The 27,709-nt window shown below is 43.4% G+C and overlaps 1 protein-coding gene across 1 annotated transcript; it reads left to right on the forward strand.

Moving 5' to 3' along the window:
* Positions 1–27,709, forward strand: LOC106561209 (hepatocyte growth factor). Its single transcript, XM_014124920.2, has 18 exons — positions 1–345; positions 1,407–1,563; positions 4,769–4,881; positions 5,222–5,336; positions 11,684–11,826; positions 12,914–13,034; positions 15,083–15,201; positions 16,421–16,586; positions 17,033–17,166; positions 18,034–18,121; positions 23,919–24,055; positions 24,151–24,183; positions 24,290–24,386; positions 24,586–24,660; positions 24,750–24,899; positions 25,001–25,107; positions 25,233–25,375; positions 25,496–27,709. Exons 1-18 carry the CDS (start codon positions 297–299, stop codon positions 25,673–25,675), a joined length of 2,127 nt encoding a protein of 708 aa, XP_013980395.1. The 5' UTR covers positions 1–296; the 3' UTR covers positions 25,676–27,709.

The following is a 27,709-nucleotide window of genomic DNA, read 5'->3' on the forward strand; positions in this document are numbered from 1 at the left end:
GAAAGAGCAGCTGTTCCTAATGTTTTGTACACTCAGTGTACCTTGACTACGGTACTCAATGTGTTGTTAAACAGTGAGTGAGTGTAGTAGAGGAATAAAGTGGGAGGAGAGCGCTGAGATGAGGGGGAGAGAGAGATCCATAGTGTGTTTCTACTAAGAGGCATCTGTGCTGTAGCTGAGTGAACAACCCCAGTCCCTCCGTCCCGCTGTCTGGACCTTGTCAACGAACGACAACACCGTTACTATTATTGGGATATCAATAATCGTTTATATCGTGAACAGCCTTTGCAGGAACTATGTGGATTTACAACATTATTTTTACTCTCTTAATCGTCCGTTATTCAGGTAAGTTTGGGAGACAGTCGCCAGGGCATTTCAGACTTTCTAGTTGTAGGCTAATTGAGATTCAGCAGTTTGTTGTTTAACTTTTCTCCCCTCCCTCTCCTCACCTGGCACGTTGCAAAATCTTATTTTACGTGGGTAGGCCCTGCTAGCCTAATGTAGAATGGTGGATGTGTTGTTTTGTTGAAAATCACATCATAATAACCTGTTTAAATCCGTTACCGTTCAAGTTAGCTTGGCAAGTTTAAACTGTAAATTTTTTTATAACATTCCGCACAGCTTTCTGTGAGGAATATAGAAACTTTGGAGCCCATCTCTAGACGTTCTGTGATGGTTCTACAGAAAACTTGCGTAACATGATTTTTTAAAGCTAATTAAGAGGAGCACCTGTACGTTTTATGTAAAACGATGTATATGGAGCTGAAGCGCCAGACGTAACTCTCTCCGCTCTCATGTCGATATTCCGCTTGATGTGTTGGTGGAAATAGGCTAAATTCATACAGGTTTCACTCAGAGTAAACAGTCATTCTAAAGCTTCTAGACGAGTCTGACGTGAACTCGCTGATCCCAGCCAGCTTTCACTATTTAGAAAGAAAGTAATGGTTGCTATAGGCTATTGATACTACTTGTATAGGTATTCTTCCATATTGTGGCTCTTATTACACTTTTTTCTCTGTTACATTTATTGAGGAGGAGAATACATTAAGACTAAACAGAGATATAGCCTGACTGTCTGCTACTGGGCTGTTTACGTGTGAGTCAACACTGCATTGTGGGGGGGAGAAGAGAAAGGGTAGGGGGGTAGGTGAGTGTGTCCCAGCTGAAACGGAGGAGAGGAGAAGAGAGTTATCAGTCTGTCAGTGAGTATGTCAGTAAGGGGACAAGGAGTGATGAGTGTGCATCCCATTAAGAGATTCATATTAATGGGGTTAAAACCATGATAATTTAAACATCATGATGCTGCTGGGTTTGTCTCAGTCCTGATGGGAAAATCAATACAGCCTCACTGGCCAGGGGCTGGACACTGCATTCAACACCTTAATTTCATACTGTGTGTATGTTAGAGTGCAGGAGGAATGCATTACAGGACTACCAGAGGAGTGATGGCGTGAGATTGGTCCAACTGCCAGACTCTGCCCTCCATACCAAAAGCAGGAAGTTGAGCATTGTGAAGTGTGCCCGTGGTTGCAGCCGCGACAAGATACTGCTCTTCACCTGCAGGTAGGTGTGGTGCATCTGTGACCAACTCCTGGGTATAGCAACAATTTCTGTGCCTGCAGCTTCACATGCTGTGTGTCTGTGACCATGTTTTCATGCAAACCACTATCCCGTAATTATTCGGGATACTGAAGTATTCTGTTTTTGAGTTGATGCAAATAAACCTATCCCGTTTACAATAACCCAAAATAGTTTGTATCTCGGTTATGAGAAACCTGGACAAATGCCTGGGATAGGCTGATCTAAGATGGGATAGTGTGGGATGTAAAACATCTTATCCTGTTTACTGTTGTTTTAGTTTCACATATCATGTGTGTTGTGTGATGATGTTTTATCTGATTGTCAAACCACTTCAAAAAGTATGCTACCTGCACAGTTTTATCCCTCATAATAATTCCATAATAATTTAGCCTACTATAATTAATTTACTACTAGCAACTTTCACCCCTAATTTAGACACGTTTCTACTTATAATTTACAACATTTGGTAGGCCATATTATAATTTCCGACATTTGGTAGGTAATTTGTTTGTCAAATATAGTCTGAAACATGGAACTTCTCTTCAGTCATAACTTGTTGCCCCAGAAGACTAAATAAAGTAGTGCTCACCGGTAACAGTGGCGGTAGGTACCGTTTAAGATGAGGGAGGACGATCATTTTTTTATGAGCATGGCCTTATTTCTATTACATGATATTGGATGACTGTCATTCATATTCCATTCACCCAGCTCAATGTAACATCAATAGGTTTCGGCTACTGCACGGTACTAACATTTTCCCTATACCCATCATGAGGTTGCTACAACCTAGCCTATGAATGAAAGTTTACAATGTAGGTGCACAGGTCAAGAGAAAATTAGTAATCAAGGTGACAGACATTGACACATTAAATACCGCCTAGCACAATCTTGCCTGCATCTAGCTGATCTAGTGTGTAATCATTTGTCCAAAAGTTGCAAACGAGAGTTTCTATTGGACAGATTCAGGTATGTTTATGCCTGTTTCATTCAGTTTGCTTCCATTTAAGAAATGTTTTTCGCCAGACTTTGCAGTATGAATACACCCCTGATCACTCGCAATCACAGTTCTTTTTTCATCGTCAGTGACTGGGGAACTGGTCAGAATTGAAGGAATGATGGATGGCGCTAAATACATTTAAATGGATTGGAATGGCCTAGTCAAAGCCCAGACCTCAATCCAATTGAGAATCTGTGGTATGACTTAAAGATTGCTGTACACCAGCGGAACCCATCCAACTTGAAGGAGCTTGAACAGATTTGCCTTGAAGAAAGGGCACAAATCCCAGTGGCTAGATGTGCCAAGCTTATAGAGACATACCCCAAGAGACTTGCAGCTGTAATTGCTGCAAAGGGTGGCTCTACAAAGTATTCTTTGGGGGGTGAATAGTTATGAATGCTCAAGTTAAGTTTTTGTTGTCTTATTTCTTGTTTATTTAACAATAAAACATATATGGAATCTTCAAAGTAGTAAGCATGTTGTGTAAATCAAATGATGCAAACCCCCCCAAAAAATCTATTTTAATTCCAGGTTGTAAGGAAAGAAAATAGGAAAATAATACAAAATGAATACAAAAGAACGTTTTTTTTCTTCTTTGTATTGTCTTTTACCAGATCTGTGTTATATTATCCTACATTCCTTTCACATTTCCACAATATTCAAAGTGTTTCCTTTCAAATGGTACCATGAATATGCATATCCTGGGCTGCAGGCAGTTAGATTTGGGTATGTCATTTTAGGCGATAACTGAAAAAAAGGGGCGGATCCTTATGAGGTTAATGTTTCACTGTTTTTTTTAAATGAAAATCACTTCCCCTTCCTCCTCTGAAGAGCCTCCACTGACCAGTAAAGTTGTGTGTTTCATTTAGGGACCGGGGAGAAAACGTAATAACTGCAAAACAATGGAAAGATTGGTCCTGTGCGAAATGTCCAAATGCCATCCGTTTTAAGGAAATTAAAAGCTGAGAAAACGACGACTTCAGTTAGTCTTGGATGCATATTGTATGTGGTTGAAATACTTTTTGCTTGGAAAACAATTTCAAAGAAAGCACATTACATGCGCATTCACATTTTGTCTATAGAGATGCTGAAAAATATATATTTCTCCACTCCTGTTCCTGAGACAAAATTAACATATGTTGTATAATTTCACTCCAGGAAATGCATAGCCTAATTCTGCAGGAGTTAATATTATATTAGGCTACATGTGAGAGGTTATAGGCCTACAGTCAGTGTCCAGATTTCAGTTACTATTCCATTTAACCCATATGAACTTAAATGAGGAATATTCTGTTTATTCATGGACAGGAATACTCATGAGTGGGATATCAAAGGTGCAAACGGCTTATCCAAAATAAGACCTTAAGTGGGATATGAGCTACTATCCGGAACACTGTCCGTATGTAAATATGGTCTATGACAACTGTCGAGTTGCTTTCCACCTGTAGTTAGATATTGTCGCTGTCAAGTTTTTAATTCATTAAATGCAGTAACTCCATTCATTTCATGACTCTAGATCTAAGAAAATGTATTCAAAATAGCTTCTGAATTTTCATAATTCTATTTTCAATAATGGGAAAATCTGGTACTTTTTAAATTTCCTGGAAAGTTTATGTTTTGGAGAAAATACGTTTTCATCAGACAGCGACAATATACTGTATTTGTTGTCCAAGCCAGTATGACACCATCCCCTGGCCTTCTTTGGCAGCAGCCCAAACTCTATATAGGTAACATGTGAGGGTTGGAGCCAATTCCATTTCAATTCCAGTCAATTCAGGAAGTACACTGAAATTCAAATTCTCTTGAATGCTTTTCAATGAGGAACATTTGGAATTGGAATTTGGTTTTCTTTTGATTGGCTCCTAAATGGAATTGTTCCCAACCCTGCTTACTGTAATACCCTACCACACTGTAATGACAGGTTTGGTTTCCCTTAGTGTCTTTCAGCAGCAAAATGAGTCTGGTATGCATGTCTAGGTTTCCCATGACAGACTCAGTCCTCTCTGCAGTCTCCTTTCAGCAGTAGCAGGCTTGGGGTAAATCCTATTTCAATTCAGGACACGTACTGTATTATCTGCATGTTAATTATAAGTCGCTTTGGATAAACATGCCTGCTAAATGGTTATATTACATAAATCAATCAATATTTCCCTCCATCCCTTCCTTCTCTCTTTCTCTCTCTCCATCTAGAGCGTTCTTGTATGATCAGAAAAACAGGAAATGCCAGTGGTTGTCGTTTGACAGGAACTCACCAGGAGTCCAAAGCCAACACGACTTCAACTACCAACTCTACCAGAAGAAAGGTATTGTACACTATCTCCCTGTCTCTCTCTCTTTCTGTCCTCCAGCCCTCTCCCCCTTCTCTCTCTCTCCGGCAGTAGAAAGGCACTGCTTACAAGTGTCTAAAGTTTCTCTTTCTCCTTGTTCTCATCAGAGTTTGGTACCTGGGTTAGTAATGTTATGTATGTGTAGAGTCAAATGGAACAGTATGGGGGATGTGAGACCCGTCCTAACATGCTCTGTCAGATGAGAAACACAGAAATGTTCTTACAAACACAGTCCTTTTTTTGTTGGCTGTCCTCTTTCTCTCTCTCTCTCTCTTTCTCTCTCTCGTGCTCTTTCTCTCTCTCGTGCTCTTTCTAGCCTATGTGCAGGAGTGCATAGTGGGGACAGGCGTGAACTACAGAGGGAGGAGGTCTGTAACGGCCAGTGGAATCAGGTGCCAAGCCTGGGCCTCTCCTTTCCCTCATGAACACAAGTAAGCTAGAACCTGTGTTTGTGCATGTGTTGTGTGTGTGCGCCTGTGTGCATGTGTCTAGAGTGATACATTAGCTGGTGATTAGTCTTAAGGGGCCAGTCATTCATCAGTACTAGTCCTCTCTGACCTCACTCTAACACTTTACACAGTCAGGGATCACTTCCTGTTGTAGTCTCACTGTTTATGTTGGGTGTGTGTTCAGGAGAGTTTATACTGTAGTAAAACCTGTTAATTAAGTGATAAAAACCTGAGAGAGAGAGCACAGGGAGAGAGATGGGGAGAGAGAACACACGGATACAGGGAGAGAGATGGGGAGAGAGAACACAGGGATACAGGGAGAGAGAGGACACAGGGAGAGAGAGAGGACACAGGGAGAGAGAGAGGACACAGGGAGAGAGAGAGAGGACACAGGGTGAGAGAGAGAGGACACAGGGTGAGAGAGAGAGGACACAGGGTGAGAGAGAGAGAGGACACAGGGTGTGAGAGAGAGAGGACACAGGGTGTGAGAGAGAGAGGACACAGGGTGTGAGAGAGAGAGGACACAGGGTGTGAGAGAGAGAGGACACAGGGTGTGAGAGAGAGAGGACACAGGGTGTGAGAGAGAGAGGACACAGGGTGTGAGAGAGAGGACACAGGGTGTGAGAGAGAGGACACAGGGTGTGAGAGAGAGGACACAGGGTGTGTGAGAGAGGACTCAGGGTGAGAGACAGCTCGTGACAGAAGTTCATTAGTAACACAACCATCCACCTCCTCCTCGTTCTTCCTCTCGTTCTCCTCTTACCTCGCCCTTCTCCTCTTTTCTCCTGACGTTTTTACCTTTCTTCCCTGTGCAATCAAATGTTATTTGTCACATGCGCCAAATACAACACCTTACAGTGAAATGCTTACTTACAAGCCCTTAACAAACAATGCAGTTTTAAGAAAAAAATAAGTGTTAAGAAAGCATTTACTAAATAAACGGAAGTAAACAATAAATCAATAAAAGTGAAAAAAATTGAAAAATAACTAATATTTCAAATGAAATTCTAATGAACTTACTTATGAATGGCGCCAGACGGGATGACTGCCGTTTTATGGGCTCCTAACCAGCTGTGCTTTTTTGTTCGTTTTTTCACATTGTTTGTAACGTATTATGTACATAAGAGACGGTAGCAGCAACTTTATGAGCGAAAAGAGCTTCTGGACATCAGAACAGCGATTACTTACCTCGAACTGGACAAAGCTCTCCCTCGCCCTCCATTTGGAAAATCTGACCATAACTCTATCCACCTGCTTACAAGCATATATATATATATATATATATATATATATATACACTGCTCAAAAAAATAAAGGGAACACTTAAACAACACAATGTAACTCCAAGTCAATCACACTTCTGTGAAATCAAACTGTGCACTTAGGAAGCAACACTGATTGACAATACATTTCACATGCTGTTGTGCAAATGGAATAGACAACAGGTGGAAATTATAGGCAATTAGCAAGACACCCCCAATAAAGGAGTGGTTCTGCAGGTGGGGACCACAGACCACTTCTCAGTTCCTATGCTTCCTGGCTGATGTTTTGGTCACTTTTGAATGCTGGCGGTGCTTTCACTCTAGTGGTAGCATGAGACGGAGTCTACAACCCACACAAGTGGCTCAGGTAGTGCAGCTCATCCAGGATGGCACATCAATGTGAGCTGTGGCAAGAAGGTTTGCTGTGTCTGTCAGCGTAGTGTCCAGAGCATGGAGGTGCTACCAGGAGACAGGCCAGTACATCAGGAGACGTGGAGGAGGCCGTAGTAGGGCAACAACCCAGCAGCAGGACCGCTACCTCCGCCTTTGTGCAAGGAGGAGCAGGAGAAGCACTGCCAGAGCCCTGCAAAATGACCTCCAGCAGGCCACAAATGTGCATGTGTCTGCTCAAACGGTCAGAAACAGACTCCATGAGGGTGGTATGAGGGCCCGACGTCCACAGGTGGGGGTTTTGCTTACAGCCCAACACCGTGCAGGACGTTTGGCATTTGCCAGAGAACACCAAGATTGGCAAATTCGCCACTGGCGCCCTGTGCTCTTCACAGATGAAAGCAGGTTCACACAGAGCACATGTGACAGACGTGACAGAGTCTGGAGACGCCATGGAGAACGTTCTGCTGCCTGCAACATCCTCCAGCATGACCGGTTTGGCGGTGGGTCAGTCATGGTGTGGGGTGGCATTTCTTTGGGGGGCCGCACAGCCCTCCATGTGCTCGCCAGAGGTAGCCTGACTGCCATTAGGTACCGAGATGAGATCCTCAGACCCCTTGTGAGACCATATGCTGGTGCGGTTGGCCCTGGGTTCCTCCTAATGCAAGACAATGCTAGACCTCATGTGGCTGGAGTGTGTCAGCAGTTCCTGCAAGAGGAAGGCATTGATGCTATGGACTGGCCCGCCCGTTCCCCAGACCTGAATCCAATTGAGCACATCTGGGACATCATGTCTCGCTCCATCCACCAACGCCACGTTGCACCACAGACTGTCCAGGAGTTGGCGGATGCTTTAGTCCAGGTCTGGGAGGAGATCCCTCAGGAGACCATCCGCCACCTCGTCAGGAGCATGCCCAGGCGTTGTAGGGGAGGTCATACAGGCACGTGGAGGCCACACACACTACTGAGCCTCATTTTGACTTGTTTTAAGGACATTACATCAAAGTTGGATCAGCCTGTAGTGTGGTTTTCCACTTTAATTTTGAGTGTGACTCCAAATCCAGACCTCCATGGGTTGATAAATTGGATTTCCATTGATTATTTTTGTGTGATTTTGTTGTCAGCACATTCAACTATGTAAAGAAAAAAGTATTTCATAAGATTATTTAATTCATTCAGATCTAGGATGTGTTATTTTAGTGTTCCCTTTATTTTTTGAGCAGTATATATACATACACACACATACATATAAAAAAATGGTATTTGTCACATGCGTCGAATACAGTGAAATGCTTACTTACAAGCCCTTAACCAACAATGCAGTTTTAATAAAATACCTAAAAAAAAGTAAGAGATAAGAATAACAAATGATTAAAGAGCAGCAGTAAATAACAATAGTGGGGCTATATACAGGGGGTACCGGTACAGAGTCAATGTGCGGGGGCACCGGTGTCGAGGTAATTGAGGTAATATGTACATGTAGGTAGAGTTATAAGTGACTATGCATAGATAATAACAGAGAGTAGCAGCAGCGTTCCAGCTATGACTTGGGTGACTGGAGTCTTTGACAATTTTTAGGGCCTTCCTCTGACACCGCATGGTATAGAGGTCCTGTATGGCAGGACGCTTGGCCCCGGTGATGTACTGGGCTGTACACAGTTACTCTTGTACTCTGTAGTGCCTTGCGGTCGGAGGCCGAGCAGTTGCCATACCAGGCAGTGATGCAACCTGTCAGGATGCTCTCAATGGTGCAGCTGTAAAACCTTTTGAGGATCTGAGGACCCATGCCAAATCTTTTCAGTCTGCTGAGGGGGAATAGGTTTTGTCGTGCCCTCTTCACGACTGTCTTGGCGTACTTGGACCATGTTAGTTTGTTGGTGATATGGACGCCAAGGAACTTGACGTTCTCAACCTGCTCCACTAAAGCCCCGTCGATGAGAATGGGGGCATGCTCAGTCATCCTTTTCCTGTAGTCCACAATCTTCTCCTTTGTCTTGATCACGTTGAGGGAGAGGTTGTTGTCCTGGCACCACACCACAGGTTGCATCATCTGTGGATCTGTTGGTGCGGTATGCAAATTGGAGTGGGTCTAGGGTTTCTGGGATAATGGTGTTGATGTGAGCCATGACCAGCTTTTCAAAGCATTTCATGGCTACAGATGTGAGTGCTACAGGTCGGTAGTCATTTAGTCAGGTTACCTTAGTGTTCTTGGGCACAGGGACTATGGTGGTCTGCTTAAAACATGTTGGTATTACAGACTCAGACAGGGAGAGGTTGAAAATGTCAATAAAGACACTTGCCAGTTGGTCAGCGTATGCTCTGAGTACACGTCCTGGTAATCCGTCTGGCCTTGTGAATGTTGACCTGTTTAAAGGTCTTACTCACATCAGCCGCGGAGAGCGTGATCACACAGTCGTCCAGAACAGATGATGCTTTCATGCATGTTTCAGTGTTTATTGTCTCAAAACGAGCATAGAAGTTATTTAGCTCGTCTGGTAGGCTCGTGTCACTGGGCAGCTCTCGGCTGTACTTCCCTTTGTAGTCTGTAATACTTTACAGGCCCTGCCACATCTGACGAGCGTCCTAGCCGGTGTAGTACGATTCGATCTTAGTCCTGTATTGATGCTTTGCCTGTTTGATGGTTCATCGGACGACATAGCGGGATTTCTTAGAAGCTTCCGGGATCGAGTCCTGCTTCTTGAAAGCAGCAGCTCTAGCCTTTAGCTGGGTGCGGATGTTGCTTGTAGTCCTTGGCTTCTGGTTGGGATATGCCAGTGACTGATGTGGTGTACTCCTCAATGCCATCGGAAGAGTCCCGGAACATATTCCATTTTGTGCTAGCAAAACAGTCCTGTAGTTTAGCATCTGCTTCATCTGATCACTTTTTATAGACTGAGTCACTGGTGCCTCCTGCTTGAAATTTGCTTGTAATCTGGAATCAGGAGGATAGAACTATGGTCAGATTTGCCAAATGTAGGGCACGGGAGAGCTTCGTATGCGTCTCTGTGTGTGGAGTAAAGGTGGTCTAGAATTGTTTTCCTTCTGGTTGTTAATTTAATATGCTGATAGAAATTAGGTAAAACTGAATTATGTTTCCCGGCATTAAAGTCCCCAGCCACTAGGAGCGCCGCCTCTGGATGAGCGTTTTCCTGTTTGCTTATGGCAGTATACAGCTCATTGAGTGCGGTTTTAGTGGCAGCATCAGCCTGTGGTGGTATGTAGACAGCTACGAAAATACAGATGAAAACTTTCTTGGTAGATAGTGTTGTCTACAGCTTATCATGAGTTACTCTACCTCAGGCAAGGAAAACCTCGAGACTTCCGTAGATATCGTGCACCAGCTGTTGTTTACATAAATGCATAGGACCCGCGCCGTGTCTTACCAGAGGCTGCTGTTTTGTCCTGCCGATAGTATATAACCCGCCAGCTGTATGTTCTTAATGTCGTTGTTCAACCACGACTCGGTGAAGTATAAGATATTACAGTTTTTAATGTCTCGTTGGTAGGATAAACGTACTTTGAGTATGTCCCATTTATTTTCCAGTGATTGAACGTTAACTAGCAGGATGGAAGGCATGAGCACATTAATCACTCGTCGCCTGATCCTCACAACGCACCCTGATTTCCTTCTCCAGCGAATAACAGGGATCTGGGCCTGGTTGTGTGTCTGTATTATATCCCTCCCGTCTGACTCATTGAAGAAGAACTCTTTGTCCAGTTTGAGGTGAGCAATCGCAGTTCTGATGTCCAGAAGCTCTTTTTGGTCATAAGAGACGGTAGCAGCAACATTATGTACACAACAAGTTACGAACAATGTGAAAAAACAAACGAAATAGCCTGGTTGGTTAAGAGCCGATAAGATGGCAACCTTCCCCTCCGGCACCATCACAAGGAAGTACCAATGACTCGCTCAATATGGAAGTGGCCCGATGACGAGGATGCTATGCTACAGGACTGTTTTGCTAGCACAGACTGGAATATGTTCCGTGATTCATCCGATGGCATTGAGGAGTACACCACCACAGTCACCGGCTTCGTCAATTAATGCATTGAGGACTTTGTCCCCAAATTGACCGTACTTACATATCCCAACCAGAAACCATGGATTACAGGCAACATCCGCACCTAGCTAAAGGCTAGAGCTGCCACTTTCAAGGAGCGGGACACTAATCTGGACACTTCTAAGAAATCCCGCTATGCCCTCAGATGAACCATCAAACAGGAAAAGCGTAAATACAGGACTAAGATTAAATCCTACTACACCGGCTCTGACGCTCGTAGGATGTGTCAGAGTTCTGTTAAGGCTTGGTATGTCAAGCAATAACAGCTAAATTGTGTGCATGTGTGCTTTATCAGTGAGTTTACACTGGGGCACCCACACATTACCATATGTTGCATTATGTTGCCTAGCTCTGTGCCTTCCAAATTGTTTCAGCTGTGACCCATATAAATCCTTCCAATTGATCATGTGAGTCAGCAAACAAAACCACAATTGAATTGTTCCTCAGTCAATACGTAGATGTGTATGACTCAAGGTTATTTAGTAACACATGGCCTGTTCTACGCTCCACCTCGGAGATTTCCCTTCTGCCTTTCAACTCTGCACCAGATAGAATGAGAATATGTTTGTGATTGAGTGAAATATTGATGAACACTGAAGTTCTTCTCTCCCTCCAGTTTCCTACCGAGGAGGAACAGGAAGAAGGAACTGACAAACAACTACTGCCGTAACCCTGACAACGCTATTTCAGGACCATGGTGCTTCACTACAGACCCCAATGTCAGACACCAGGACTGTGGAGTACCTGAGTGCTTACAAGGTAGGACGCGCGCGCACACACACACACACACACACACACACACACACACACACATTGACCACTGCCAACAACTAGTGGCTCTAACATGGTGGATTCTCTCCCTCAATGCCCCTCATTGGTCTCCACTTAACTGTGGCAAACTGCAGCCAAGTGGAATATCAGGTGCGTTCTCAGTAATGTAGTAATTATCCAACTGTTTGTGATGGTATTGACCTGAATTGCTGCATGCAGAAGTGTGACTCAGTTTATGTTGTCGATTCTCATTTCATCCTTCTCTGGCTTTGTTAACTATTTCAACCCAAAGGGACTCCGTCTGCTTTTTTGCTTTTCAGTCTATACATAACCCCTGTTCCTAGTGGGGATTCTTACTCTAGTAGGTCAGTTAAATGGCTTTAACTTTAGGCATGGAGCAGTGTTCGCACCACAGGCCATGTTCTTTTACAGTGCACCATTTAACTGTACTGTGATCCCTTCTCCCTGTGGCACTGGATCATGGCCTGTGGTATCTAGAACTGGATGACGCAAACTGTCACAGGAGAATCACTGTTTCTCAGATAGTGTCTAGAGGATAAATGTCCTCTGTGGATAATACAATGTATCTAGTTAATAAACAGCTGACAGTGATGTGATAAGATGTGTATGAAATACACAGTACTACCAGAGATGTGTGTGGGAGGGAGGAATCCACAAGGTTGTTATAAGAGTCAGAGGAAATCTAATGGGTCTGTGTTGTAATGGGAATGTGTGTTTTGGTCCAAAGAAAAATGACTGGAAAGGTTGATTTGAAAGAAAGTTTCCAGTAATGAGGAACACTGGGACATCACACACACACACACACACACACACACACACATAATGGGAATAGTAGACTCATAAACATCTGTTTCTAATCTGCTCTGCTCTGCTGTTTACACTGCTCCACACACACACACATACACACTGAATGTTGACTCATTGGACTTAAGGGGAGACGTTTTACATGAACGTTTAAATAGATGGGACAATTATACAGAAACTATTTTGGTATTACATGTAGTATCTGCATAAATAATGTCCATGGCATGTGTGTGTGTGTGTGTGTGTCCAGTGGAGTGTGTGAGCTGTAATGGGGAAAGCTACAGAGGTCCCATGGATCACACCGAGACGGGACGGGAGTGTCAACGCTGGGACCTAGAGGAACCACACAAACACCACCTCCACCCCAAGAGGTAACACACACACACGTATACACGCGCACACACACACACACACTCAGTATGAGGTTGAATATTAATTACAGAAACACAAGGATGACTAAAGACGTGTTAACGAGTCTAACACTAATCCACACCACCTGCGGCTGGGGCAGGATGCACACACACCCTTCAACGCTGTGATGAAGAGGTTCTCAGTACCTCTGAGGCTCTGTTAGTATGCCTGGAGGAGGAATGAGATGCAAAACAACTGCAGTGGACCAGTATACTCTGCCCATGGAGGCCCTATGGCCAACACACACATACTTATAGATACACACACACACACAGAAACGTATAAATGCACGCTTAAACTGATGGAGAAGCACGCACACACACCGACATTCCCAGTTTGCTCACTGCTCGTATTTTTGAAGTCGGACGTTTACATACACCTTAGCCAAATACATTTAAACTCAGTTTTTCACAATTCCTGACATTTAATCCTAGTAAAAATCCCCTGTTTTAGGTCAGTTAGGATCACCACTTTATTTTAAGAATGTGAAATGTCAGAATAATAGTAGAGAGAATGATTTATTTCAGCTTTTATTTTTTTCATCACATTCCCAGTGGGTCAGAAGTTTACATACACTCAATTAGTATTTGGTAGCATTGCCTTTAAATTGCTTAACTTGGGTTAAACGTTTCGGGTAGCCTTCCACAAGCTTCCCACAATAAGTTGGGTAAATTTTGGCCCATTCCTCCTGACAGAGCTGGTGTAACTAAGTCAGGTTTGTAGGCCTCCTTGCTCGCACACACACTTTTTCAGTTCTGACCACAAATTGTCTATATGATTGAGGTCAGGGCTTTGTGATGGCCGCTCCAATACCTTGACTTTGTTGTCCTTGAGCCATTTTGCCACAACTTTGGAAGTATGCTTGGGGTCATTGTCCATTTGGAAGACCCATTTGTGACCAAGCTTTAACTTCCTGACTGATGTCTTGAGATGTTGCTTCAATATATCCACATAATTTTCCTCCTCATGATGCCATCTCTTTTGTGAAGTGCACCAGTCCCTCCTGCAGCAAAGCACACCCACAACATGATGCTGCCACCACCGTGCTTCATGGTTGGGATGGTGTCCTTCGGCTTGCAAGCCTCCCCCTTTTTCCTCCAAACCTAACGATGGTCATCATGACCAAACAGTTATATTTTTGTTTCATCAGACCAGAGAACATTTCTCCAAAAAGTATGATCTTTGACCCTATGTGCAGTTGCAAACCTTAGTCTGGCTTTTTTATGGCGGTTTTGGAGCAGTGGCTTCTTCCTTGCTGAGCGGCCTTTCAGGTTATGACGATAATGGAATTGTTTTAATGTGGATATAGATACTTTTGTACCTGTTTCCTCCAGCATCTTTACAAGGTCCTTTGCTGTTGTTCTGGAATTGATTTGCACTTATCGCACCAAAGTACGTTCATCTCTAGGAGACAGAACGCGTCTCCTTCCTGAGCGGTATGACAGCTGCGTGGTCCCATGGTGTTTATACTTGTGTACTATTGTTTGTACAGATGAACATGGTACCTTCAGGCGTTTGGAAATTGCTCCCAAGGATGAACCAGACTTGTGGAGTTCTACCATTTTTTTTCTGAGGTCTTGGCTGATTTCTTTTGATTTTCCCATGATGTCAAGCAAAGAGGCACTGAGTTTGAAGGTCGGCCTTGAAATACATCCACAGGTACACCTCCAATTGACTCAAATTATGTCAATTAGCCTATCAGAATCTTCCAAGCTGTTTAAAGGTACAGTCAACTTAGTGTATGTACACTTCTGACCCACTGGAATTGTGATCCAGTGAAATAATCTGTCTGTAAACAATTGTTGGAAAAATTTGTTGTCATGCACAAAGTAGATGTCCTAACAGACTTTCCAAAACTATAGTTTGTTAACAAGAAATTTGTGGAGTAGTTGAAAAACAAGTTTTAATGACTCCAACCTAAGTGTATGTAAACTTCTGACTTCAACTGTATGTATCTACATCTTTCCCAATGACTTGTTGAAATCCTTCTCTTCTGTTTGGGATGTAGGTATCCTGATAAAGGCCTAGATGACAACTATTGTAGGAACCCAGATGGACGTCAACGACCGTGGTGTTTCACCCTGGATGCACACACATCCTGGGAGTACTGCAACATCACAGCCTGCCGTGAGTGTGTGTGTGTGTGCATGCGTATGTATGTGTGTGTGGTGTGACTAACTACTCCAAATGTACAGCTTCCTGTACCTGTCATTCCACCCCCTCCTCTCTCTCTGATTGGATAAGGCAGAGGAATGTGGTTTTGAGCAACACACACACACACACTCATTCCCAGTTATGTCATGGTTAATAGACTGTGTTTATTTTAGGCTGTATCACAACCGGTCGTTATTGGGAGTCCCATAGGGCGGCGCACAATTGGCCCAGCATTGTCTGTGTTTGGCCGGTGTAGACTGTCATTGTAAATAAGAATTTGTTCTTAATTGACTTTCCTAGTTAAATAAAGGTTTTAAAAAAGTGAGCCTATAGAAGGTTGACGGAGAACAACACTTTAAAGCTGTGTGAGTGTTGTTTCGTTGTTTGGCTCTTCTCTGCTAGTCATCAGCAGCACTGGAACTGGGACTTTACCAGATAGCATGTTACTGGTTGGACTCTCTCTCTTTGTCTCTGTGGTACAGGCCTTGGAAGTCAACCCAGTCCAGTTTTATGGTCTAACCCTTAAACGTTGTGTTAATGAAACCAAGGCAGAAAGAAAGAGTTGTATTGTTTTGGCCTTTTCTATTCCCTGGTCCTGTCTTTATAATCCTCACCAGTAGCACTCTATTTTTAGACAGATCCACAAAATACTGCAGATTGTGGAGCGACAAAAGCTGCCGTGTATACTTGTGTACAAAATTAATCAGCGTTGTTTCCTTGTTATTTCAGTTTAATCAACTACATGACTGCAATATAATCTATAGACAATATAGGCGTTTTAGTCCAAGTCAGTCTTGTTCTTGCTACTGTGTCTGAGTGGCACAGTGGCCTCAAGGAGAAGCTGGTGTAGTTTAACAGATGGTGCAGGTGATATGGCTATATCTAACCATGGTGCATCTCTCTGTCTGTCTGTCTGTCTGTCTGTCTGTCTGTCTGTCTGTCTGTCTGTCTGTCTGTCTGTCTGTCTGTCTGTCTGTCTGTCTGTCTGTCTGTCTGTCTGTCTGTCTGTCTGTCCTTCTCTGTCTCTCCTTCACTGTCTCTCTGTCTGTCTGTCTCTCCTTCACTGTCTCTCTCTCCTTCACTGTCTCTCTGTCTCTCTCTCCTTCACTGTCTCTCTCTCCTTCACTGTCTCTCTGTCTCTCTCCTTCACTCTCTCTCTCTCCTTCACTGTCTCTCTGTCTCTCCCTCTCAGCCTCAGACAGTGTGGGAGAGGTAGATGTGACTACCAGCTGTTTCCGGGGTCGAGGTGAGGGCTACAGAGGGACAGTAGCAGTAACACCCAGTGGGGTGACCTGTCAACGCTGGGACTCACAGTACCCCCACAACCACACATATATACCCCAGGACTATCGCTGCAAGTGAGTGACCCACACTTGTACGGACACACATCGACAACCCTACACACACTATATTACATGTTGAAGGGCAACTTCACCACTTTTCAATCTCATTTTCAAATATAACGTTAACAAGTTATTCCCAGTGACATCATGATTTTCAAAAACTATGAGATTCGTGGTGACGTGGGGAGCCAGAAAATACCCTCCCTCTGGCTAGAAACTCACTGCAGGTTTTGGAAATCACCGTTTGTCTTACTTTTAATCCTACCCTTTGATATCACAGAGAATTCTTTTTTTAAAACCTTTCTTCCCATCTTTTTGACCACAGGTCGTAGAAACATGCCTCTTTCACATATGTAGACACTGGTTTGGTGCTGGAGATAATGAATAGGAGGTTGAAAAAGGGTGGAGTTGCACTTTAACTTGTTTAGAGAATATATCTTAATTGTGTGTGTGTGTTGCAGAGACCTGAGGGAGAACTACTGTAGGAACCCTGACGGCCTTGACCTCCCATGGTGCTTCACTTCAGACCCTAACGTTCGCAAGGCATTCTGCACCAACATCCCCCGCTGTGACACACAGAATTCTGAACCCCATGGTGAGAGCCTAGCATAATCAAAACCACAGTAGTCCCCTGAGCTAAAGCCTATAGCTCCAGGAACTAATACAGGTCTTCATGTCTCAGACAATGGTAGTGCAATGGACATTTACTGCTTTTGGTTAAACTAACATGTGAAGGGGTGGTGGGTAGCCTAGCGGTTATAGCATTGGGCCAGTAATCAAACGCTCACTGGTTCAAATCCTGTGTGACTAGGTGAGAAAAATCTGCCGATGTGCCCTTGAGTAAGGCACTTAACCATAATTGCACCTGTAAGTTGCTCTGGATGAGAGCGTCTGCTAAATGATGTCAATGTAATAGGCTTCTGGCTCCTAAACATTTTTATTTTGACCATGCAAAATAGATGGATTCCTGATGCAGATATGTTTTCTCTGAATAATAATATACTTGGCATTAGTTCAGTGTTGTCTCTGAAGTATAATCTCCTGAGCAACTTATAAAGTATGTTTCTATAGAAGTATTACTGAAGGACTCTGGGAATCACAGCCCACTGCACATAAATAAACTAGCTCTGACAGCGTTACAACATCGCTCTGTCCCATTGGATAGAGAGTACAAGGAAGCTGTGTCCCATTGGATAGTAAGTGGATCTGGAATACAGATTCTTTAGGGTTGTGTTTTTCCCACACTCAGATGAGAATCTCAGAGTTGGGACAGTTTTGTGACTGGTGTTTTGTGGTCATGTTCTGGTATACTAGTCAGGACACCAGAGATTGTATAGTTTTAATACCATATTTCCCTGGGGTTGGTGTGGTCTGTAGCATTCTGACTTGTATTACAGTAACATAAATATGTTTTCATATTTTATTATCCTGGTATCATACTGTATGTGTGTGTGCGTTCCAGACTGCTACGAGGGCAATGGAGAGAGCTACAGAGGAGAGGTGTCAAGGACCAGGTCAGGTCTTCCCTGTTCCCTCTGGAGAGACCACAGGTAACAAAACCACATGCTACACATCTGCTTGTGTGTTGTGGGGTGGGGCATAGATGGGAGTAGGGCTGTGGTGGTCATGACATTTTGTAAGCTGGTGATTGTTGAGCAAATAACTGCCGGTCTCACGGTAATTGACCGTAAATTAACATAAACACGTTTAGCATAACCTGGCTTCCACGCATTGCCTACAAGCCACTGATGCAGATCTTTGGAAAATCAATATTTTCAAAAGTCTAATAAATCCGTTTAATATAGCCTACACCATCACAATAAATCCATTATTTATTTTGGATTTATTGTGAGAAACGTGATATGAAGAAAATGTAGTTTATTTCAGAAGAACAGGATAGTGCACTATGAGTTGTGCTTACGTTAGGCGCTAATGTAGCTATGCCATATGGCTGTAGGCTACACTAGTTCATTTAACAGACAAGATTTGCTTAGAATGCTGTGGTATTATTTTATAGTATGAAGAATACAATTGAACATGCCGAATGCTGTTCTGCCTGCGGCTATAGAACCCTGACCTGTTCACCAGACGTGCTACCTTGAACTGCTGTTTTCGACTCTTTCTCTACCGCACCTGCTGTCTCTAACTCTAAATGATCGGCTATGAAAAGCCAACTGACATTTACTCCTGAGGTGCTGACCTGTTGCACCCTCTACAACCACTGTGATTATTATTACACAGCCAGAAGAGGACTGGCCACCCCTCAGAGCCTGGTTCCTCTCTAGGTTTCTTCCTAGGTTCCAGCCTTTCTAGGGAGTTTTTTATAGCCACCGTGCTTCAACATCTGCATTGCTTGCTGTTTGGGGTCTTAGGCTGGGTTTCTGTATAGCACTTTGTGACATCGGCTGATATAAAAAGGGCTTTATAAATACATTTGATTCAATTTGATTGAATAAAATAGAAAGGATATTTTCTCAATGATAAAAAAACAGGTCCTCCTGTATGCTTAATTTAGAGTTATTTATGCAACTTTAGTTGTGATACAAACGTTGGGCTATATGTTTTGATTTGTAATACATAAAAAGTTGCATCAAAGGCATGCACTCTTTGTTTCTTGTGCAGGCTGTGCACAATTCATCAGTCTCTCATTCACAATTTGTCAAGCACTTGATAATATTCTCACAAGGCCTCGAATTTCCCGACAGCATCCCACATGTGTGGCTGTAATGCCCCCTAAAAAATGCTATGCCTTTTGCGGCCAAAGTGGCCGTTGTGCCTTTTGGGCTGAATATAATAATTATTATTCCCTTCTACCGGCTGCGTGCTCCGAAGCATCTCTCACATGGCTCTCTCAGATATCTCAATTCTTATTAGCCAATGCCCATCACCTGATTGGGTCCTTCTCACAGGCATCTGAGCTCCGAAGTAGGCTACAAGTGAAGACAGACACATCGGGCAACTGCCTTCTTATAGAATTCCGAAGCGCATATTGGAGATGTTAGAAGACCTGTCCACATTTACTTTTTATCAGCCAACAAGATGAGTTGGTCTAACAAACAGCAAAAGCTCTAGCTTATGTCAATCTACTGTCCCCCATAGTACATAACGTGACCTACTCTATTGGTCAACTTGTCCTTCTGTGCGAGAAATAAATATTCCAAACATAGTCTGGGACAGTTGTGGGATGCGATAGATCCCAAATTAATACAACCACTGCATAAAAAAAGTAAAAGCAATGAGGCTGATGCAACAGATCAGAATGTTTAGCTTAAAAAGTTAAACTATTAGGCTATTTGTTCACATTATAAGCCAGCAGTGCTCACACGGCAGTAGGCTATAAGTGCGAATGTTCCAAAATGCAATTAGCGGGAAAACACATTCTCCAAAGTGACCTCAAATGTGATTATGCATGTAATGCTTTATTATAAGCTCCATTTTTATGGTAAAAATTATCTTCCCCAAACTTGAAACTCACACGCCGACTATGAGCCAGTTAGACTCTACACCGGTTATAAAGTGGATTAATGTGCCTAATTTTAAGTAGATATTTGGCCACTTTAGTTGTGATACAAACCTTATCAAAACAAATGGGCCTATGGGCTAGGCTACATGAGGTGTGCGACTAACCTTTGAAAAAGTCGCAAAAGAAGTAATGCGCTGTTTCTTGCATAACTGCACATGCTGTGCATCATTCACAAGTGATAATATATATTTCACAAGTGATAGGATAATATTGTCACCCATCAGACTATTCTTAATTTAATCTTGTCTTTACATACAGTACCAGTCAAACGTTTGGACACCTACTCATTCCAGGGTTTTTCTTTATTTTTGCTGTTTTCTACATGTAGAATAATAGTGAACACATCAACACTATGGAATAATGTAGTAACCAAAAAATAGTTAAACAAATTCTTCAAAGTAGCCACCCTTTGCCTTGATGACAGCTTTGCACACTCTTGGCATTCTCTCAACCAGCTTCATGAGGTAGTCACCTGGAATGCATTTCGATTAACAGGTGTGTCTCGTTAAAAGTTAATTTGTGGAATTTATTTCCTTCTTATTGCATTTGATCCAATCAGTTGTGTGAAAAGAAAGGGGTGGTATACAGAGGATATCCCTATTTGGTAAAAGACCAAGTTCATATTATGGCAAGAACAGCTCAAATAAGCACACAGAAACGACAGTCCATCATTATTTAAGACATGAAGGTCAGTCAATCTGGAACATTTCAAAAACGTTGAAAGCTTCTTCAAGTGCAGTCGCAAAAACCATCAAGCGCTATGATGTAACTGGCTCTCATGAGGACCGCCACAGGAAAGGAAGACGCAGAGTTATTTAGAGTTACCAGCCTCAGAAATCAGCAATCAACTGCACCTCAGATTGCAGCCCAAATAAATGCTTCACAGAGTTCAAGTAACAGACACATCTCAACATCAACTGTTCAGAGAAGACTGCGTGAATCAGGCCTTCATGGTCGAACTGCTGCAAAGAAACCAGTACTAAAGGACACCAATAAGAAGAAGAGACTTGTTTGGGACAAGAAACACAAGCAATGAACATTAGACCAGTGGAAATCTGTCCTTTGGTCTGATGACATACGGATGATCTCCGCATGTGTGGTTCCCACTGTGACGCATGGAGGAGGAGGTGTGATGGTGTGGTGGTGCTTTGTTGGTGACAGTGTCTGTGACTTATTTAGAATTCAAGGTAAACTTAACCAGCATGGCTACCACAGCATTCTGCAGCGATAGGCCATCCCATCTGGTGTCCGCTTAGTGGGACTATCATTTGTTTTTCAACAGAACAATGACCCAAAACACACCTCCAGACTGTGTAAGGGCTATTTGACTAAGAAGGAGAGTGATGGAGTGCTGCATCAGATGACCTGGGCTCCACTTTAACCCAATTGAGATAGTTTGGGATGAGTTGGAACGCAGGGAAGGAAAAGCAGCCAACAAGTGCTCAGCATACTACCGTTCAAAAGTTTTGGGTCTTACTACTTTTGCACACACTGTACATAGATGTTTCTATTGTGTTATTGACTGTACGTTTGCTTATCCCATGTGTAACTCTGTTTTTTTTGTCGCACTGCCTTGCTTTATCTTGGCCAGGTCGCAGTTGTAAATGAGAAACTTGTTCTCAACTGGCCTACCTGGTTAAATAATTTTTTTTTTTTTTTTAGAAGTGTCCTTGTTTTTAAAAGAAAAGCATTTTTTTTTTGTTCGTTAAAATAACATCAAATTGATCAGAAGTACAGTGTAGACATTGTTAATGTTGTAAATGACTATTGTAGCTGGAAACGGCAGATTTTTTATGCAATATCTACATAGGCCAATTATCAGCAACCATCACTCCTGTGTTCCAATGGCACGTTTTGTTAACTAATCCAAGTTTATCATTTTAAAAGGCTAATTGATCCTTAGAAAACCATTTTGCAATTATGTTTGCACAGCTGAAAACTGTTGTTCTCATTAAAGAAGCAATAAATCTGGCCTTCTTTAGACTAGTTGTGGGTTCGATTACAGGCTCAAAATGGCCAGAAACAAATAACTTTCTTCTGAAACTTGTAAGTCTATTCTTGTTCTGAGAAATGAAGGCTATTCCATGCGAGAAACGGAAGATATCGTACTACTCCCTTCACAGAACAGCGCAAACTGGCTCTAACCAGAATAGAAAGAGGAGCGGGAGGACAAGTACATTAGTGTCTAGTTTGAGAAACAGACGCCTCAACTGGCAGTTTCATTAAATAGTACCCGCAAAACACCAGTCTCAACGTCAACAGTGAAGAGGTGACTCCGGGATGCTGGCCTTCTAGGCAGAGTTCCTCTGTCCAGTGTCTGTGTTCTTTTACCCTTCTTAATCTTTTATTTTTATTGGCCAGTCTGAGATATGTATTTTTCTTTGCAACTCTGCCTAGAAGGCAAGCATCCCGGAGTCGGCTCTTCAACATTGCCATAATTTTGAATGGTAGTGTATGTGGGGACTCCTTCAAGACTTTTGGAGAAGCATTCCAGGTGAAGGTGGTTGAGAGGATGCCAAGGGTGTGCAAAGCTGTCATCAAGACAAAGGGTGGCTACTTTGAAGAATCTCAAATGTAAAATATATTTTTTGGTTACTACATGATTCCATATGTGTTATTTCATTGTTTTGATCCTTTCACTATTATTCTACAATGTAGAAAATAGTAAAAATAAAGAAAAACCCTTGAATGAGTTGGTGTGTCCCAACCTTTGACTGGTACTGTATACTAAATAATGTGTGAAATTAGTTTTGATTTAGAATGGACCATTATCATGCACCTGTCTCAGAACAGAGGCAGGGGGTAAAATACATGTCATCTATGCACTTAAATAGCGAATGGAGGACGCTTTTCCCATGGTTCATTTTCATGCCAGCCAGGTAGGCTATACTCCTGTTTTAAACTGAAGCAATGTGCTTAATATTAGGAAAGCTGAGAAATAAATATAGTAGGCCTAGCCTATAGAAAGCTGATGGAATCCTCCTCTTTATAATAGAGGCCATCAATTGCATAGCTATAGAAATGTTGCACAACATGAGCTAATGGGCCCTCATGAAGTGTTTGATTTGACTTTCGATCACATTTACATTGATGTCAGAGTGATTAGAGGGACAATATGGTGTGGAGTACCAGGCAGTTAGCAAGTTTGGAATTTGACTGCGGTCATGAATTATGACTGCCGGTGTGGCGGAAATACGGTCACCGTAACAGCCCTAAGATGGAGTTCTCTATTCAGAAACACATGGTTGAACCTAAGAGGTCATGGGGGAGTTAACCTGTAGCTGACATGTGGTCAAGTCATATTGGTCTAACAAAGAGTCAGAGCCTGGCTGTTCTCAAGGAGAGAAAAACTGGTCCATTACTCCACTGTAACGGATGGTTGAGTGGGTGTGTAATAAAGCATCTGGAGGACACGCTGCAGGCTTCCTCTGACCCTGAGCCTCTTTCCTTCTCGGAATACTTCAAAGCCAATCGGTTCCTCTGCTTGGCTCCCGCCCAGAGGTCAGAGGTCAGCAGTTATTGTTTATGTTAGAGAGACTCAGAGGGATCACTCTCTCAGCACACACGCACACGCACAATGTGCGTCGGTGATTGGTCCTCCTCTGAATTCCCCTATTATCATCCTGGAATGTCTGGGAAGGAATTCTGTTGGAGACGTTCCAAACATTACGATCGCTGCCCTGTGTCAGTGTAGGTGTGTGTGTGAGAGAAAGAGATGGGTAAAGAGAGAGGCCATATACAGCTGTGGCTCCTCTCATTATGATGGGCTGACAGTCTGTCTTTAACCGTCTCTCATACTCTCCTTTGCTTTTTTTTGTGTATAGTTGGGACAGAGATGCAGCGGTGCTGACTGTGGGACAGGAGGGGAGTTTCTGTAGGAACCCAGACAGAGACACACACGGCCCCTGGTGTTACACTAACAGCACTGCGATACCCTGGGACTACTGCAGCGTCAAACCATGTGAGTCATACACACACACACACCACTGCTGTAGTGGCATTGTCACTGTGTTGTCACTGAGACCTCTATCTTGTGTTTCATCCTCTGTCATACAGGTGAACCATCAGAGTACACCATTCCACAGCGAGGTCAGTCGCTCTACTCCGCCTTCTGGTTTTCATGTTTTCATCTTGTACTTCTCTCTGGGTATAAAATGGTTGTTTCAACATAGTTTCCTCTTTCTCAACTTGTCAGTGGAGGTGTCATGTTTCATCCATAAGACGACCAGGATAGTAGGAGGAGCTCCAGTCGCCATCACAGACGGAAGCTGGATGGTCAGCATACAGAAACGGTACACACACACACACACACACACACACACACACACACACACACACACACACACACACACACATATATATATATGCCTGGCTTTGCTTCTCTGTGTTATCTACTGTAGGTATAAACTCTGCTCTAGTGGCAGATAGTGTTGGAGTTAGCAAAGGTCCATTCCCAGTGTGTAATATCATGTGTGGTGTGTTCCCTCCCAGGTCCAGTCACTGGTGTGGAGGTTCTCTCATACGAGAGGAGTGGGTCCTCACTGACAGACAATGCTTCTCCTCATGGTAACTGCACCTCGCTCTCTCTTGCTCTTTACCTTTCTTCCTCTGCCTCTTTGTCTTTACTATGCTTATGTCCACCTGTCTCCACACAGTGTTCCAGACCTGAGTGAGTATCGTGTGTGGTTGGGTGTATCAGACCTTCGTGGCTTGGCTCCTAACAGCTCCTTCAGACAGGAAGTCTCCATCTCCCATGTGATCTGTGGTCCTGAGGGCTCCAACCTGGCCCTCATACGGCTGGCCCAGTGAGTGCCTGAACATAAATATACAAACACTCCTGGTCGTATATCATACGTTTTCTAGTCTTGTATTTTTCAATAACAACAAAAATATTTCTCTCACTCAGGCCTGCCCTCCCTGCAGACAGTGTCCACACCATTCAGCTGCCGGTGGCTGGGTGCTCCATTCCTGATGGCTCGATGTGTAGCATGCATGGCTGGGGCGAGACCAAAGGTACACACACATACCATCACATCCATCAAAATTATGTCATCTAGGAAAGGGACTGGTTACTCATTAGCTGTACTGATGTCTTGTTGTCATGACTATAATCTCCCCTCCTCTCACCTATCACTCAGGTACGGGTCATGAAGGTGTACTGAAGGTGGTCCATCTGCCCATGGTCAGTAATGAGAGGTGTAGAGAACAACACAGAGGGAACCTCCACATCACAGACACCAAGATTTGCGCTGGGGGGAGGAAGGACGAGGGGGTCTGTGAGGTAAGGAAGCTGGTGAACTGTGAATGAAATATGCACTGAAACACTTGGAACAGTTCTCTCTCATCAGGAGTTGACTGTATGTTTTTCCTAATGTATGCATTATGTCTCTCCCCCTGTCAGAGGGACTATGGCGGCCCCTTGGTGTGCCAGGAAGGAGAGAGCAGGGTCATAGTGGGGGTCAGTGTCCATGGCAGAGGCTGTGCCCGTGCCAATCGGCCTGGCATCTTCATCAACGTCCCCTTCTACACCCAGTGGATCCACAAGGTGTTCCGACACTACCCCGAACCTCAGATCAACTAGGCACGACCCTCAGATCAACTAGGCACGACCCTCAGATCAACTAAATATCAAAATAGAGATAAACCTTTATCCCATCATCAATCAGAGACTCACTTGACCCCCCCTTGATATAGATACACATTGTTGTCTCTACTCTTACCTGTGGCTCAGTCACGTAAGGACCAACTGAGTCCCTGTGCATTTGAAAGGGGGAAAACTCCAGCCATACAGAAAAATATCAAGCGCAACTCCAAACTTGATTCTGGAATTCAGACTCATGGGCTTCTATATGTCTTTGGAGTGGACCTGTGAAGTGGAATGTAATTGTGTTGATCAGACTGCTGGATCGATCCTTTAGATAATATAAATATGTAGTATTACAAACATGCTACTAAGGACAACAGAGGTGTGGATATGTGGTTGGCCAACCACCATGTCCTGAAGCTGGTAAGGTTTGGATGTTCAGGACACATATTGTACGCAATCAGTAAGAAGCTGTAGACAATGTGGTAATAGGGGAGAGTGGGGTAAATTGAGACACCCCTTGTTTCTAGGAAACCATATACAAAATGAATAATGTGACCACATTTTTAGGAAGAGGTCATTTCATGGAGTCAGAAGGAAGAAACCACCCCACAAAGTAAACTGAATGTATTGTGTTACAGGTTTTATGATGCTTGTATCTAAACCAAAGTAGATGTACATCAGTTGGGGTCTCTATAAGCTACAATATGAGGTCCTAAACCTAGCATGAAAGTGCATCCTTGTAGCTGTGTGGGCTAATATAATCAAAATGTTTGCCTTGGGGTAAGTTGAGCCAATGGCCACCATACCCCATACAAATGATGATTACATTTTGTCAATTTTATGCATATTACGCATAGTATTTTTGCAATGTGTCATGCATATAAACTCATGATAGTGCATTTGTATTATTACAGAGCAGACATCATCATGCCCCTTGTATACAAACGTAAAACAAGCAGGGGTCTAGCCGCCTTGAGTTTCTTGAGAGAGCAGCCAAGGAAGTGAGAGAAGGGAAGAAGTCAATTTGAGAAGCAGCAAAGGATGGAAAAAATAGTCCTTATGACACTGAAGAGGTACATTGGCTATGACAGAGTAGCGGAGGCACACAAGGTCTCATCTGATGACATGGAGTCTCAGCTTGCGGATCATATCAAGAATCTGGCAGACCAGTTTCATGGGCTTAGCCTTAAATGCAGAGAACTACCACAACTGGCACATACGAATTGGCACATTGAAGCAACATCTCTATCCCAGGCAACTGGTTAAGAAATGAAAGGGTCAGTGATATTGAACAGAGAGAGCTATGTCTGAATGAAGATATACACTATACCACACCCCCATTCCATTAATTAAACTTTGACCTACCAGCACTATCACCCACTATCACAGGTCACCATCCCCCACTATCACAGGTCACCATCCCCCACTATCACAGGTCACCATCCCCCACTATCACAGGTCACCATCCCCCACTCTCACAGGTCACCATCCCCCACTCTCACAGGTCACCATCCCCCACTCTCACAGGTCACCATCCCCCACTCTCACAGGTCACCATCCCCCACTCTCACAGGTCACCATCCCCACTTACCTCAAGGCGGCTCAACTGACCTTGTTCCTATGCTCAACTTACCACATACCCGGGGTAAGATGTGCCAAAATACCACTTTTTTTGGACAAGCTATGTTTTCAAAGCTGTTATTTTTCCAGGGATACACAACTACCTGAAATACACTACGGAAGTGTGCTCATCAAACATCTCATTCGAAAATCATGGGCATTAATATAGAGTTGTTACCCCTTTGCTGCTATAAAAGCCTACACTCTTCTGCGAAGGCGTTCCAACATCTAGTGGAAGGTTGCTGCTTGGACTTGCTTCGCCTCAGCCACAAGAGCATTAGTGAGGTTGGGCACTGATGTTGAGCGATTAGGCTTGGCTTGCAGTCGGCATTCCAATTCATCCCGAAGGTGTTCGATGGGGTTGAGGTCAGGGCACTGTGCAGGCGAGTCAAGTTCTTCCATACCGAT

Source organism: Salmo salar, chromosome ssa10 (assembly GCF_905237065.1).
Source record: "Salmo salar chromosome ssa10, Ssal_v3.1, whole genome shotgun sequence".
Taxonomy (NCBI): domain Eukaryota; kingdom Metazoa; phylum Chordata; class Actinopteri; order Salmoniformes; family Salmonidae; genus Salmo; species Salmo salar.